The 17,635-nt window shown below is 39.8% G+C and overlaps 1 protein-coding gene across 2 annotated transcripts in view; it reads right to left on the bottom strand.

The window, feature by feature from the left end:
- FAS (Fas cell surface death receptor) overlaps positions 1–290 on the bottom strand; it is a 35,118-nt gene extending 34,828 nt beyond the window's left edge. For both annotated transcript variants that reach the window (XM_077125364.1, XM_077125365.1), the window contains exon 1: positions 76–290. In XM_077125364.1, coding sequence (XP_076981479.1) covers positions 76–105 — 30 coding nt within the window. In that variant the 5' untranslated portion in view covers positions 106–290. The remainder of the gene's footprint in view (positions 1–75) is intronic.
- Between the last annotated feature and the right edge of the window lie 17,345 nt (positions 291–17,635).

The raw sequence follows: 17,635 nt of genomic DNA, 5'->3' as shown, positions 1-17,635 counted from the left end.
ATCCGAAGCGCGCATCCTCCGGCCGCCGTGGGTGCCGAGCAGGCAGAAGCCCTCACGGGAACGGAAAGGACTCACCAGACTTAGGAGAACCAAGGGCAGGAGCATGGCTGTGGAGCAACTCGCCGAAGTGAAAGCGCCGGTTTGATTCGGAGTAGAGCAAGCCACCCACCCCGGGAGAAGCCACAGTCCCGCTCGGCTCCTCCCAGAGCTTTGGCTGGCCTAAGGGTGTGCTCCCCGCCAGGCCCCGCCCCCGGCTCGCGGGCAAAGTTACTCTTGAACCGCTTCCCTTTATCTCCCCAGAAGCGTCTCTAAGCACTTTTTGTTGTTGTTGTTTCTCTTCCGAAAGAAACAAGATGACTTTACGAAATGCCCCCGGGGGAGGGGCCAAGCTTTGCTGGGGAAACCCGGGCCCGGGAAGGGGGCACCTTTGATTCAGCACTTGGCCTGCGGGGGCAGGAAGGAGTCAGGGTCTATTGCACAAGTGGGCATTCCCCATTCCAGGGCGTTTCCGGGGACGGCTGGCAAGCTCTGCTCAGGTGAAGAACCTGAGAGCTGTCATGCTGTCCGGCCTAAAGCCTTCTTTAACTCAAAATGAGGAGCTTTGGGAGGCATCGGAGCAGAAAAAGGAGGGCCTAGAGCCCAACTCTTGGTTAGGTGCAGGAGGCCCTTGGCTAAACTACTGGCATAAATCAAAGAAAGCCTGGCCTTCACTCAGCTTCCTGCATTGTGGCTGCAATCTGAGGGGCTCGCAGGAGCCTATGAATAGTGCATAAAGTGATAATTAATCGAAAAGATTCAGAAATTGTGTTAGGTTTCTGAAGAGGGAGGAGCATCTTAGTTTTTAAGTTTCCAGAGAAGAACAAAACTAACTACTTATGACAAATCACACAGCTTCGGCTATATCAAACGTTCACAATTAGTTCCTCTCCTTTGTTACTCATTATTTCCTGGCCAATTTTCTTAAGTATATACATATATTTCTTGTAATTCTTTAGTGCTCTGGTTAATACTTCAAAATCACTATTGCTTTGTAGAAGTAGATCTCTGTTTAGATAGTTTTGCATGAATTTTTACAGACGGGAAGTTTGTAAAATGACAGCCTCATAAGCCTGAGTCTGGAAGCAGTTCAAAGGCTGGGCAAAACTGAAAGTGTTCAATATTTCTTCAACATGCATTGCCAAACTCTTCACCTCACTCCATTGCCCCTCTTTCCTTCCAAGTTGGCTTCCTCCTATTAGGAATGCCCTCCTCCCTTTCACTTTGCCTGGCTGGCCCCTCATTCTTCAGGTCTTAGTTGACATTTCCTTCTGGAAGTCTGTCCTGGGTCCCCAAGTCTGTGTTAGGTCACTCTGTACTTGCCCTGCTTTGCATCTGTCACTGCATGATCTGGTAGGGATTGATTTGCTTTGTTTTTGTCCCCACTTTACTGCAGATTGTTAGTGCCAGGAAGATGCTGGCTATGCCAGTCTTGTCACATAGCTCCAGGCACATCAGAGACATAAAGAAGAAGGAAGAGGGGGAGGGGAGGAGGAAAAGGAGTAGAAAGAGATGGAAGAGGAGGAAAAAGGAGTGTAGGGGGGCATATAGAAATTCTCTGCATTATCTTGGTAAATTTCCTGCAAAACTATTCAAAAAAATAAAGTTCATTTCAATTAGACACACACCAAAGGGGGGAAAAGGTAGCAAAAATAGCGTGAGAAGGGATGATTGACAAAATCACCATCTCTTGAGTTTGAGTTATAAGCAAGCAATTTTCACAAATGATTATCCATCACTTAATACTTATCATTTTAACCCAGTGAGATAAATGATTATTAGACTTACTTTACAAATAAAAAATTGTAGCCAAATAAGTTTGAGCAGCATTGGCAATGTTCTTGGTTGGTAAATGGCAGAGCCAGGAATTAAATTTAGATATTCTAGCTGTCAAGGTTCTGCTCTTTATACTCTTCCCCCCTTCTCACTCCTATGTACATAATTTCCCTCAAGTTCAATTAGATACTAAAAGATTCTTCATAGGGAGAAGGAAGGGGGGAAATGTTCCATGGTCAAATGTTTTGGAAAATTCTGGCTGAATTTAATTTAAACACATCTCTTTAATCCAAGGCTTTTCAGAGCCTTTACTATGTTAATGTGCATTGTAAATATCTAAGGGGGGGGTGGTGGGTGGTGAGCTATAATACAGATATTGCCTAAACTTGTTTGTCTTTGGAACCCTTCAAAGAATAACTGTTAAAACCTCATGAATGTTGGTGTTCTGAGAAAACCAGTTTGGGCATCTCTGAAGGTATTTTTATTTTAATAACACATTCTTGAGGATGCCCAAGATGTCAAGTGTATATATATATATAAGATCAAAGACCATATATATATGGTCTTAGTTATAAATTAGGCACTTTATCAGATCTGGGATATATTTTAGAAAAACATCCTGATTTTATGAAAACCAATCCATATAAATTAAAATTTGCTTCTTCTATTTTACAGATACGCTTGCCTCTGAACAACTCTGAATAGCCTTTAAACTTGTTCACGACTATGTAAAAAGCTGAGGCAAACCTATTCCCCACCAATTTATTCCTTTCCCTTATGGACCTAATGTTTTAAAAATCATTGTCAATCAAATTGCTCTTACTAAATAGCAGTAAGTTGATTTTAATAATTCTCAGCAGTAGTGGCCACACATGATTGTTTATCCTCCTTCACTTCTTCCTTGTAACAAGGAACTGTCCCTCTCCCTTCTTCCTAGCTATTGACGTGGGTGGCATTGACACCAATCCCAGATCCAACAGGTATATATGGGGGCCTGTAGGAAGAGGGGAAACCAGGAAGTCCACTTCACTTAAGCCAATCAGCACATCACATTCGATCAGAGAAAACCTCCAGACCTTTGCTAGAAACTCTGGGACATAAACTCCTTTTTCTTCTCTTGTGGACTTGAAGTGGGGGAATGAGCTGGTGCACCTGCCAGAGTTGAAGATGGAGTCATCCCACAGGAAACAAGGCTGAGAGGTGGAGCCTCAGTCCTGAAATCTCACCCAAACTACACAGTTACTCAACTCAATGAATTCTCAGTTGTTACTTAAACCAGTTACTTCTAACTAAAAGAATCCTGATATATCATCAGAGTTTATGATCAGTATGAAAAATCCTTTGTATCAAAATTAGTTGTCATGGTTGAATTCTCACCTGCCATGCCAGAGACCCGGGTTTCATTCCTGGTGCCTGCCCATGCACCGCTCCCCCCAAAAAAATTAGTTGTTACAAATTAAGTATGATTTCAGGAACAAGTAAGGATAATTGCCTAAACAATCCCATAGAGATAGCTCTTCCTTTACTGAAGAATTTTTTGTCACTAGAGGGCGGCAGAACCCACATCAGCCAAGTGACAGACAACTGAATTTTTTAGCAGTTAATAGGAACATATTTGGTTTCTTAGGAAAGACAAGGGGGGGCAGTGGGGAGAACTGGATTTGGCAGGCTAATATGTGAAACTGATCATGCAGATATTTTCATCTCCATGGTAGTTTATTAATTCTTACAGGGTTAAAGAAATGATTGATGCAAAGCTTCTAGCACAATCAATGAATACTAGTTAATAATTTTATTATGTAGCTATATGTAACGTAATTTTACACTGTTTTTCCCAAATGAGGTATCTTCACAGGAGCAAGTCGCTAATCTGAGGCCGTAGTTCAGATGGAAAGAAAGACAAATTGAGTAGCTTCCTTTCCTGTGCTGCTTCCTTTATGAACTGCTCAGATGTCTGAAGACAGCCTGGCCTAAGGAAAAGTGCTGTAGAGTCTGACTGACCAGGGTTGGAAAGTTTGGCCACCATTCAACTCAGATATGAAGGAAACTGTTACATCTCCCAATTTCTTCCACCATGAGACTGGTATACTAATTTACCTCTTGAGCAGTAATCTGGAAAAGACAGTGGATTAAAGAAAGTTTAGATCATAGCAGCTAGAATTCAGAAAGCATTCTGAGCCATAATTGGGTGGAGAAAAATTGTTCAGTGGGCCCTGGATTCATAAACCAACTGGGCCCTCTTCCTGTGCCATTTCTGCATATAGAATTTCCTTGAAAGCATAGATAATCTATGAATCCATGTGTGACAAATGTGCCCACTCTCAGATATTCAGAAATAACATATGAGATGCTAGGAACCACTTTTAAAAAGGCTCTGGTCTGAGGCAGATTAGATTTAGTTTTGGGTGGGCTCAGTTTAAAACTATGATTCTTAGACCTCACCTATTCACACCCCACCCCTTTGTCATTTCTGTGTTACACTTTTACTTTAAACTAAAACATATTTTAAATCAACTTACTTTGTTTCTTAAGTCATTTTATTCTAAGTTGAAAGATTGCATTATAGCCATAAATGGAAAAAATCAGCTCTCCTTAAAAAAATTAGAAGGTATCCATATACAGCTATTGAACCAAAATATTTTCCCCGAAAAACTGTTTCCCAAACCACCAGTGGTAAGATGGCTATGCTTCTGAAAAGGCTGGCTTAAGGCATGGTTGTGCCTTCTCTCTTGTTTAGGAGTAGCCCTTCTCCTTGGTGTGTCCTCTGCCTTCCCCCCAACCCTGTCCCTGTAATGACCACCAGAGAAAATACTAGAAAATCTGGGGATCAGGCCCTCTCTAGGAGATTGGCAAGGAGTGGATGGGAAATAGCAAAAAAAAAGATGTCAGAGCAGCACAGGTGAGGGGCAGTTGTGGAGTCAGGCATTTCTGTGGAGCCATGTTTACCCATATGCCTTTCCTTAGAGAACTGAGACACTTCAGTTATAGGTTTATGCTTGGGTAAGTCCTTAGCACCCTCCAATGATACAGAAAGGTGGGCCTGTCCTGCAAGGTTCTTGGGGTTTTAGGAGGAGCTGTTGTTATACACAGGGCCCACTCTCTATCCCTGTTCTGTAAGTACCCCAGCACCAGTCCTGCCCACCAACAGCCTTGAAAAGGATGCTCAGTACAGGCCCTGGCTGAGTCTCTTTCGTAGGAAATAAGTGCCCAAAATAAGGGAATCCAAATCAGAGTTCAGATTGCCCTAAACCTCTGAAGAATCCATGGTCTTTATGGTTTCAGTGTTTCTGTCTAGAACACCAACTGACTACAACCTTTGGTCCTGAGTGTGGGCAGATTACTGGAAAATAAAGACTTTGCTCTCTAAGACTCTTTTCAGATTCATAACCTTCTATTACTGAGTCCTTATTATGTGCCAGACACTTTGTTTGGTGTTTTAAATTAATTATCTCATTTAGAGATGGCTCTAATATATGCACGAATAATCTGAGACTGAGAGTTAGGTGGCCTGTCCAATGTCACATGGCTGGGAAGGAGTAGAAAAGAGAATTGCTTCCAAGTCCATCCCATTACAAATCCTAGGCTCTTAACCTCAACACAATGAATGGGTGTCTGGACTATGTTGTTTTAATTCAATGAGGTAGTCTGACTTAGAAGCTTTTATAAACCCAGTCATGGCATTACCATTTTCTTTTAGGCCCAATGTTCTAGGCAAAGTTTGAAGCAACTTACAGATAATTAAGGATTGGGTAAACATAAGTCCTTTCAGCAACAATGGTTTATCTCTGTGTTTGTCTTGACTTTTGTAAATTTGTTTTATTTTATTTTTGCAATTTGCACAGGGTCCTCTCGAGACCAGGCAGATCACCAACATTTTTACTGGTGACAACTTACATGGGCCCTGTCTACTGTCACCAACATCAGTGTCCTTTTTACTTACCTACATTATTCTCCTCAGCAGATTAAAGAGCATAACCCAGCAGCTCATCATCTTGACTTCTCTGAGAAGAAAACCATATTTCAAGACAACTTTCCCCAAAAGAAATAAAACAGTATCATTGGATCAGGCTCTTCATTCCCATGAGAGTCACCTGTTGTCACCGCTGCTCAGGTCTGAAGGTAGGGAGATGTCTCTCTACTCTTTTATGATGTGGCCATTTAGACTGGTCCAGTGGTGTTGTGAGTAACTAAATGCAAACTGCAGGCCAACGTAGCTCTGTGTCTATGGTTCATTTACTGGTTCTATATTGGAAAACTGATAAAGTTTTATTTGAAAAGGAAATAACAAAGATATTAATGGCCTACTTTATGATGTGCCTAAATAATTATAAAGTAATTCAAAACCGTAAGGGGAAATGGCCAAAAAAGGCCATTTGTCCATCATATATGTATGTCACTCGACATTCATATATGATTAGAAATGGTTTAAAATTTCAAACCACCCCTCCCATGTACATATCACCTTCTAAGGATAGTTTCCTAGAAGACACTCCTGAATGCTGGAATGGCTGTGAGTCTACTGGTTCAGAGAGAGTGGGATGAGCACACTTGCCATGTATGACAGTGGGTGGAGGATTAAGGTTGGGATGGGGAACTTTGGGTAAGGATGGATAAGGCAAGAGCCAGGGAAGTGAGGTCAATAAAAATGACTTAGGAAAAGACCACTCTGATGCATTTTTTTTTCCCACGAAAATACTCTGTGCTGTGCCCTGTTTGATGGGTCCTCTCACTGCAAATAACCACATGCTTGATTCTATTGAATTTCTTTTGGAAGGGGTAAAGGGGCCAGAGAGAAGCATGGAACAAGGGAACCATGGACCACAGGGGCATGTACACTAAAACAAGACCTTTCAGAGGTCACGAGTGACCCCAAGAGCCTGGGCCACATCTGGCTTTTGACGTTCTCTTGATATATTCAAGTAAAATAAAAATGAATATGAATATCAAAACTGGTTGACACTGAATGTGGTATACTTTAAGGATTTCCATTAAAAACTTGGTGCTTTTAACACAAAAAGTGTCAATGCAGAATCTCATTTGGGGTTAGTATCTAAAATCTTCAATGAGACCTAGGTCAAATTGCCATTCGATCAATCACTGAGAGCCTCTGATCTATACAGTCACAGAATCTTAGGCTAGAAAGGGCCTTTAGATTAACATCTCCCACTTTGCCCAGTCCTCAAATAGCCCTAAGAGCCAAGCACCAGCTTTAGCTTGAATCTTTCCACTACTTCATGTTTCCCACTACTTCATGAGGCTGTACATTCCATTTTAGAGCATGTTTCAATGGTTAGAAATTCTCCTTGATGTTATAACTTCCTGGAGTTTGACCTGTGTTTGCTCAACATCCACTCTGCAAAGAACACTGCTTATAAACAGAACTGGACTAGTTCCGTGAAAAAGGTTGATAGTAGCCCTCCTGCCCAGCTGAAGTAGGAAGAGGCATTTGACTATCTGACACCTCCCCATCACCTCTTCAACAAACCTGCATCTTAAGAGTCTTTTATCCAGGTGGCAAGGAGGAGAGGTGACCTGGCTCTATGATCATAGCAACCCAGGGGAGGGAGGGGTTGGGACTTTTAACAGCCACCACTATCCTGAAGAAAGATACTGAGCAGGCATTGCTCACCTGGCTTTGAAATTCCCTGGGAGCTTCCAAAATGGGAAGGGAGTTATCAACATTCTTTTAAAAATTTCTTCAAATTTGTTTTTATTTGAACCGTGAAAATATGTTGGGAGGTATAGTTTAAGAGGACAGGAATTATGAAATCAAACAAAAACAGATTTTCATTAGTAATGTATCAAATATTTACATAGGGCTGGGGACAGTTGTTTATTCTTTCTATATCTGTTAATTTATCTAAGCCTCTGAGCCCCCAGTCTTGGGGTTTGTTCACATGAAACTTAGCCCCACAAAAAATAGGTCAAGTCTACTTAAAATTTAGACCTAACAGTCACCCCCAAGAGAGCCTCTTTTGTTGCTCAGATGTAGCCTCTCTCTCCAGCCAATATGATGAACAGTCTCACCACCCTCCCCCTCTCTGCGTGGGACATGACTCCCAGGGGTGTGGACCTTCCTGGCAACGTGGGACAAAGATCCTGGAATGAGCTGAGACTCAGCATCAAAGGACTGAGAAAAACCCTAGAATGAGCTGAGAATTAACATCAAGAGACTGAGAGAACCTTCTCGACCAAAAGGGGGAAGAGTAAAATGAGGCAAAGTGTCAATGGCTGAGAGATTCCAAACAGAGTCGAGAGGTTATCCTGGAGGTTATTCTTACACATTAAGTAGCTATCACTTTGTTGTTCAAGATGTAGCAGAGAGGCTGGAGGGAACTGCCTGAAAATGTAGTGCTGTGTTCCAGTAGCCATGTTTCTTGATGACTGAACAATGATATAGCTTTCACAATGAGACTCTGTGAATGTGAAAACCTTATGTCTGATGCTCCTTTTAGCTACTATATCAACAGAAGAGTAGAACATATGGAATAAAAATAAATAATAGGGGGAACAAATGTTAAAATAAATTCAGTTTGAAATAGTGGTAAATGAAAGCGAGGGGTAAGGGGTATGGTACGTATAGTTTTTTTTCTCTATTATCATTTTATTTCTTTTTCTGTTGTCTTTTTATTTGTTTTTCTAAATCAATGCAAATGTTCTAAGAAATGATGAATATGCAACTATATGATGATATTAAGAATTACTGATTATATATGTAGAATGGAATGATTTCTAAATGTTTTGTTTGTTAATTTTTTTTAATTAATTAAAAAAAAGTTAAAAAAAAATTTTATCTAAGCCTCACAACTACCCCATGAAGTGGATCTTGTTAACATTCCCATTTTACAGATGAATAACTTGCAGCAACTTACCCAAGGTCCTCAGTCACGAGATGGCAGAGGTAAACCTCTGGAGTGAATATTGTTACCACTGTGATCCAGTTCCTCTTTATAAACATTACGATAACAGCCTTCTGATTAACAAGTAAACTCTCCTCAAAGCAGTAAACCCAACTGTTTTGTTGAATGTACAGTTTTTGGTTGATTAACAGCATACTTTTATTTTATTTTCATTAAGTTCAGGCTTTATCTACTAAGATCATAAAATATTGAGCTAGAGGGACTCTTTTTTGCACTAGTTCTCTTGAGTAAGAAATGTTTCTGTGTCTATATCCATTCCTCTTTTAAGAATCCTAGTTTGTATCCATGTAAATCAGATTGAAATAAAGACTGCATAATAAAGGTTGAGTGGCCACAACTCCAAACTCAAAGTCAGTGCTTTCCAAACCTTGGTATGGATATAAATCACTTGAGGGGAGTGTTAAAATTTGAATTCTGATTCAGTAGGTCTGAGAAGGAACGTGAGATTCTGTATTTCTCACAAGCTCTTAGGCGGTGTCGATTCCACCATTTAGAGAAGAAACTTAGCAAAAGTCTCAGGGAAACAATCCATCAAACCAGTCACTTGATATATGGATAAAACAAGCTGGCTCTATTGCATTGGCCAGTTGTATTCATGCTATTTGAGCCATCCGTTGATTGCTATTAGACAGGAAATGTTGAAAAATCAACAAACTAATCTCAAAATAAACATTTTTCCAGTTTCCTTTTAGTTTAATATTGTACTATTTAAAACAAATCTTCAGTTAGCAGAAACTAGTCTGACTTTACTTCTTAGATAAATTCTATTAAGAAAAAGAAAGGAAATAAAAAACCTAGCTCATTTTTCAAATGCAACCAGCATTTATTTCTGTGAACAGAAAGAAAATTGGCGAGAAGCCTGCTGATTCCCTAAGCCAATCAGAATAATGTGACCATAAATGTCCATGAAATCCCACCTTAGTGAGTCTCTGCTTTTTTTTAAAGTTTCTGTTGTGGGGACATGTGTCATACATTTCTGTGCCATATATTCTGCCTTTTATGTCTTTAATTATTCTCTTCAAATAGGAGATTTAAACTCAGCGGGACCTCTTGGCTGGAAGACAGTGTCTGTTGAGAGCTATTAACTTAATACACTTGAAGTTTTTTATATACTACCATCAAACCTGCCTAGAGCATTTACATGAACCAGGTACTATTCTCAGGACTTTATAAATGTGATTTCATTTATGTTCATAAAAATCTTGTGAAGTAGGTCTTCTTATTATGCCCACTGTATAGAGGAACACACCAAGGCCGCAGGCAGTTAAGGATCTTGCACTAGTCGCACAGAGAATAATTTAAAGGGCTGGGATTTGAACCAAGGCAATTCCTTAGTCCGTGTAACAATATACTATACTCTTGCTGAACTCATACACACCTGCTAATTGAGTACTGACTCTGTGTCAGGCTCTTTTACATATATTATCTCATTTAATTCTCATACCCACTCCTATAAGGAAAGATACATTTTTTTGTATCTACCTGAACAGGTAATCTGATCAAGTTCATGTGGCAAGTAAGGGACACAGGTCTGTCTGACTATGGAGACTGTGTTCTTTGCACAATATCACAACATCTCCCACCTATTTAGTGAATGAGACTGTTTGCCTGATGCCACTTTATATAGCATACTAATGTGAAACATTCATCTATACCCAAGCGCAGAATGAAACATGTGGTATCTGTTATTGGGACATTTTCTGGAAGGCTCCGAAATACCTTGCCTAAGTCTTCTTTCCATCCTTTTTCACGTCTTGCCTTTCCCACCTCTCCCACAGTTCCCTTTTCCTATGACATCATGTCTCCCCCACTCTGCCACCTAGCTTTCTGTGGCCTTACTAACAAAGTAGACATTGGACTGAGCTGGGAAATGATCCTCTCATGCTTTTCTCTAACCTCTTCCCCATGCCCTAGGATTGTACCTCTCCATTTTGCTTCCTATTCCTTGGATATTAGTCCAGATCTCACCCCAAATTGAATTTACTAGATCATTTTCATGTTGGGAATACAGCTAAAGTCTATAAACCACAATGATGGAGGATAAGGCAGTACCTTCTTCCTTCAAAAAAGCCGTTGCTTTCCCAGCTTAATGATGAACAAATCTCTAACATTTATCAAGGATTTAATTGCACTAGAAAAGTGCTTCACTACCACAGTATCTCACATGATCCTCACATTATCTTATCCAGCATCTAATATGATCCTCATCTTCCAGTTTAAGAACTTTAGGTTTAGAGAATTAAGTCATTTACCCGAGGCCATATAACCCCTTTGTGGCTAACACCTCACTAACCGCTTGGCCACATATCCCTCCTTCTTTGATTGTAATGTCTTTGACCATTGCTTAGGTTGACTTCTTTGTGTTCTGCTTCCCCATACCCCGTCTACACCCTGCCATCCAAACTTCCCCTCTGGAGGGACCATCTTTCTCCACTTTGACAATCCAAATCCAACTTTTCATATGAGGCAAAAATCAAAACCTCATGGCCTTACCTGATTCACTGCACCTATTGTGACCTTTCTAAACCTAAAACTTTCTCTGCACTTTCGAGGAGTGAGTGAGGCTAATTTTCCTATTTGGAGTCTTCCTTTAAATGGAAAAAGCAATTTGGAATCTTTGAAAGTTGCCCCTCTCCTTTTTAAACTTACACTTTGGATAAATCCATATTCACCTGGAATTGAACTATCACACTCTTCCTTACGTGTTGCCTTGGAACTGTACTTGACTTTAAAGGGCATGAAACACATTTTGCCAAAGATAAACTGAAGCATTTAAAATTTTTTGTTTAAGTTTATTTGAGCAACATGTGACTTGTGAACCAGGCAGCACCAACCAGAAAAATGATAAAAAGCTTACCTAGGGGGTAGAAAGGGGAAGATTATATAAGGGAAAATGAAGAAGCAAGCGAGGAAATGTTCTGATTGGGTGACATGAAGTTTCCATTTTATATACGGGGGGTTCCTACAGAGTGGGAAACAGATATACAGTGATTAGTATGTATGCTGGTCCATTCTGATAAACTATCTCTGCTGAAGGGAAATTGGTTCATCATCAGGTGTGATCAGTAATTCTGAATTCTGTAGGTTCCATTGTTCCACTTTCTCTCAGAAAGACTCTGTAGGTCAATTGTTTTTATATTCTGGAAAACTTTTCTTGGAAAAAGGGTCCCTCCCAGTGCAGCAGCCATTTTATTTTACTTAACATTCCTACCCAGAATGCAAATTGTCTGAGTGCTTTTTTTCCCACTTTATTTAAATGAGGGTTTCAGGCTTAAGTCTGCCTCCCAACAACCATTCCTTAATTAAGCAAGTATTTATGAGTACCTACTCTTTCACGGACTGGGGGATAGTAGCAGGATGGACATAATTCCTACCTTCATGGACTTCACATATTAGTGGGGTCAGCACATTACACAAATAATTATGATGATCAGCCTGACTTTTCTTAGCCTCCTGAAACAACTTCTCTTCTTTCATTTACCAGACCTCACTGCTGTGGTCATTGCTTCTTTGTTGCCTTCACGCTGGTTATGTCTAGCATCCCTTTACTTACTCAAGCAACATCCTCAGCCCCCTGTTTGTTTTACGCCTTCAAAGATGCTTTAAAGCCTCAACCACTCTTCTCAGATCGTTATCTCTTCTCAGATCATTTTCAAATCTACACCTGTGGTGTTTAATTTTATGTGTCATTCTGGCTAGGTCATAGTGTTAAGTTGTTTGGCCTAGTTGTTCCTGTGGAATTATTTCGTAAAAGAGATTAGCATCTACAATCAGTTGACTTTAAGTAAACGAGATTATCTTCAGCAATGTGAGTGGGTCTTATCCAATTAGTTGGAAGTCTTAAAACTAAAACCTAGAGTTCAAGAATCAGATGGGATTTTGCTTCAAGACTATACCCTTTCACCAGTCCCTGGCCTCCCCTACAGACTCCAACTAAACACAGCATCACCCTTACTGGAATTTCCAGCCTCTAACCTGCTCTACAGAATTCAGACTTGCCAGCCCCAAAATTGCTTGAGCCGATTCCTTATACTCAAACTCTTTATATATGTGTGTGAATGTTTGTATGTGTACATGTATATGTAACTTATGTTTCCCTGGAGAACCCTGACTAATATAATACCTCATGTTCTAACTTCTTAGGTTTAAATATCAAGTGTATTATTTTAAATTATTACTCATTTTCCACACAGTGTTTCAAATTGTTAGTGTTCCTAAAGCAGATCTCTTTGATTTCTACTCAGAGCAGAAGGCTAAAGAGTTTGGAAGCAGTGAACACTGTTGAAAAAAAAAAAAAAAAGGAAAGAAAGGAAAAAAAATAGATTATTAAAAAATAAAATGGGGGCGGGCCGCGGTGGCTCAGCGGGCAAGAGTGCTTGCCTGCCATGCCGGAGGACCCCGGTTCGATTCCCGGCCCTAGCCCATGTAAAAAACAAACAAACAAACAAAATATAATAAAAACAAGAAAATGTTTAAAGATGTTTCCCTTCCTTCCTTCTATCCTTCCTTCCTTCTCTGTCTTTAAAAAAAAAATAAATAAATAAATAAAAAAAATAAAATGGAATTTCAGGTAGAAAGACATCCACTTCAGTCTGGACCCATCTAGCCATCTTTTGAACCCACTTTGCTACTGACCTTTGCCTTTTTCTGAGTCTGTCAATCTCCATAAAAGATTGGAAACTCCAAGAACTATGTCTTTTAGTACTCCATGTTGCTGTTGGCCACCCCAAAACCTTACAGGCACTTCACTCATGTTTGAGGAGGTGTGAGATAACGATGCAGACTCTTGAAATGGCCTTTGCTGTTGTCCTACAGAGTCACCTACATTTGACTGTGGAGTCAAGCAGGACAAGACAGTTAGCAAATTACATGGTCAAGTACCTTGTGGTGGGTGGAATTATGTACACCAAGGAGAGACATGCTCTTAATCTTAATCAGCTTTCCTGTGGGTCTGAACATCTGGGTAAATAGGACCTTTTGAAGATGTTATTTTTAGTAAAGGTCATTTGAATCAGGTTGGACCTTAATCTGTATTACTGAAATCTTTTATAAGTGGAAGAAATTCAGAGACAGTCAATTGGAGAAGGCCAAACTGGAGATGCCTGGAGTCAGCAGAAACAGGAAGAGCAGACATAGGAGAGTGAGATCACTGTAATGCGAGCAGAGGTACAAGCCAAGGAATCCAGGGATTGCTGTGAACCAACAACAGAACTTCACAGATGCCCAAGAGAAAGCATAGCCTTGCTGAGGCCTTGATTTTGGACTTCTGGCCTCTTTTATGGGAGGTAAATAAATTCCCATTGTTTAAGCCAATCCGTTGTGTGATATTGGCTATCATTGCAGCCTGGCAGACCAAGACATACCTTTAACATTTTTTTAATGAATTGGACATGGATTTTGTCCTGATTTTTTATTGAAAAAACAAAGCAGTGCTCTCCTTCCCCCATTCTCAGATTTTACATACATGCTAAGAAAAGGAGAAACAACAAAAAAGCAGAAAGAAAGAAGGAGAAAAAGGAAAGGAAGGAACAGAGAGAGGGAGGGAGAGAGAGAGGGAAATGAATCCCTATTTGAGACCATCATGTTCACTTTCCTCATACTTTATTAAGGTTGTTGCATTATTCACTTGGTAGAGTTTCATATTCTCCCAATATAAGCTACATTTTAAGGGTGCTTGGCAATTATATGGCCAGACACTCATCCCTTTTAATGCTAGTATCTTCTCTTGAACATCCTCTTTAAAGTCAGCAAGAATATCAGGTCTGTGATGAATCACAAAGCCTCTTTATTTAGGAGCCAAAGTTGGCAAAGCACCTCCCTGCAGAGCATGGAACTCACTGACCCCATTTTTCCCTTCCTTATATCTCAGCTCTCACGTCCTTCCCTGCCCCATGGCCTCACACATGATATACAACAGTGTAATGCATTACAGCTTGCTTAATAACAGCTAAAGAATTTATAATTTTGAATTGTGCTCCCCCCAGCCCCCAGCTTTCAGATTTTCAGACAGTAAATGATGCTTCTAAACATAAAAAAAAAGGCATTTATTTTTTCTTACCAATGCCCTTTTTTATTAGAGAAGTTGTGGATTTACAGAATAATCCTGCAAAAAATACAGGATTCCAACACCCCACCCCACCATCAACACCTTGCATTGGTATAGAACATTTGTTACCATTAATGATGGCGCTTTTTCTTTTTCTTTTCATGGGCAGGCACCAGGAATCAAACCTGGGTCTCTGGTATGGCAGGCAAGAACTCTGCCACTGAGCCACCGTGGCCCACCTTTAATGATGGCAGTTTTTATACTTGTACTATTAAATAAGGTTCATGGCTTAACTTAGGTTTCACTGTGTAATGTCATTCCATAGATTTTTAAAAATTCTTATTTTGCTACCATATATACAGTCTAACATGACTCCCTTCTAATTATATTCAGATGTGTATTTCAATGCTGTTAATTATGCTCGCAATATTGTGCTACCATCACCATCATACCTTACCAAAACATTTCCATCATTCCAAATAGGAGCCCTGTACATTTCAAGCCTTAACTTCCCATTCCCTATCCCCACCCTTGGTAACCTATATTCTAAATTTTGACTCATTGAGTTTGCTTATTCTAATTGTTTCAAAACAGTGAGAGCATATAATATTTGTCCTTTTGTGTCTGGCTTATTTCACTCAACATGATGTCTTCAAGGTTAATCCATGCTATCACATGTATCAGGACTTCATTTCTTTTTATGGCATGTAACTGTCGCTATTGTATGTATAAACCACATTTTATTTATCCATTCATCAGTTGATGGACACTTGGGTTGCATCCATCTTTTGGCAATAGTGAATAGTGCTCCTATGATTATTGGTGTGTAAATATCCAAGTCCCTGCTTTCAGTTCTTGAGGGTAAATGCCTACCATTTTTGGTATTGCCAAGTTCATGATAGTGCTGTACTTAGCTTTCTGAGGAACTATCTTCCACAGCGGCTGCACCATTTTACATTGCCACCAGCAATGAATGAGTGTCCCTATTTCTCCACATCCTCTCCAACACTTATTTTCTGTTTTGTTTTATTTTTTTTAACAGCAGCCATTTTAATGGGTGTGAAATGGTATCTCATTGTGGTTTTTGATTTGCATTTCCCTGATGGCTAATGATGTTGAGCATCTTTTCATGTACTTTTTGGTAATTTGTATATCTCCTTTGGAGACATGCCTGGTCAAGTCTTTGGGCCCTCTTTAAATTGGGTTCTTTGTTTTTTTTGTTGCTAAGTTAAAGGATTTCTTTATATATTCTGATACATTTACCAGATAATGTGGTTTCCAAATATTTTCTCCCATTGTATAGGTTGTCTTTTCACTTTCATGATAAAGCCTTTTGAGGAACAAAACTTTTTAATTTTGATGAGGTCCCATTTATTTATTTTTTCTTTGTTGTTTACGCTTTGGGTTTAAAGTCTAAGGAACCATTGCCTAACACAAGTTCCCCAATGCTCATTTTTTTAATGCACATTTTTTCTTTACTTCTTCCTTTTCTTTACCCCCCTCTTTTTTTCTCCAGTAAAGAGAGGACATGGTAGCAAAGCATTGTGAATGTAATTAACAACACTGAATTATTTGTTTGAATGTGGTTAAAAGGGGACATTTTAGCTTATTTATATATGTTATTAGAATAAAATTTTAAAAAATACCCATGGAACTGCAAACACAGTGAACCCCAAGTTAAACCACGGGCTATAGTTAATAAAACAGTTGTAAAAATGCGCTTTTATCAATTGTAACAAATGTATCACACTAATGCCAGATGCTAATAATAGGGTGGTATATGGGAATCCTGAACTTTATGCATGATTGTTCTATAAACCCACAATTAAAATAAAGAGAGAGAGAAAGAAGAGAGAGAAGACAGAGTAACAACTTACTTGATGTGGATGTAGATCAGGACAAGGAAAATGTTGTGTACGCCATTCACTCTGGGGGACTGTTCTGAGCCAAGATCCTTCTGAACCTTCTGTTTCCTAGGAGCCACATTTCCTGCACTTCTGCTTCCAAAGCCTCACTTGTATGAAGGTATTTTCCTTGTTACCTTGTGGAGTATGGTAGAATTCTGGTTTGTGCAATAGGGTGAAGTGAAACCTGATATTGCCTTTAACAAGGTGAAGGAGAACAGGAACTTCCCAGATCAGTTGAAAACCCACCATGGGGGTTTTATTCATCTTTAGATCTGTACTCAAATAGCTCTCAGAGCTGTGTGACTGTTCCATGTCTCACACATTGAAAGCAGTGATGAACTGGAACCATTACACATTGTCAGCTATCCTGGCTCTGGAGTGAAACTCAGGACCAATGCACTTCTGGGCTTTAATTCTATAAATGTTTGCTGAATTTGGGGCATAGTGCTGTCTTTGCAGTGACAGGAGAAGAGTAAGGTTTAGGATACAAAGATGAATGCGAGGCAGACCAGTATACTCCAAGGGCTAATAACATGGGCTCTGAAGATAAATTCTGGCCCCACCCACATTAGATATGTGGATATGGGCCAGTTTTTTTTTTTTAATCTAAGCTCTTCGTTTATTGATCTGTAAAATAAAGATAACAACAGAATTAACTTAAATGCTTGCTATGAGGGTTAAATGAGGAAATTCATGGAAAACATTTTTAGTAGTAGTGGTGGTAGTAGTAATATAGGAGAAGTAAAATTGCAAAGAGGAGGAAGGGCAGCCTCTAGCTTCAGGTAGCGTTGAAGGCTTTACAGAGAAGCTATTAGAGGTGGAGCAATTTAGCTGAGTTAATGGAGGAGAGGACTCACTTTAATAAATCCTCTCTCTCAGGATGGTCCCCAGATGACCTAGATTTCTGAGGTTTCCTCTAGTAGTAGGGTGACCTGAAGTTCTGAGGTGAA

The sequence above is a fragment of the Tamandua tetradactyla genome, chromosome 13 (assembly GCF_023851605.1).
Source record: "Tamandua tetradactyla isolate mTamTet1 chromosome 13, mTamTet1.pri, whole genome shotgun sequence".
NCBI classification, from domain to species: domain Eukaryota; kingdom Metazoa; phylum Chordata; class Mammalia; order Pilosa; family Myrmecophagidae; genus Tamandua; species Tamandua tetradactyla.
This window is presented reverse-complemented; position numbering and strand designations above follow the sequence as displayed.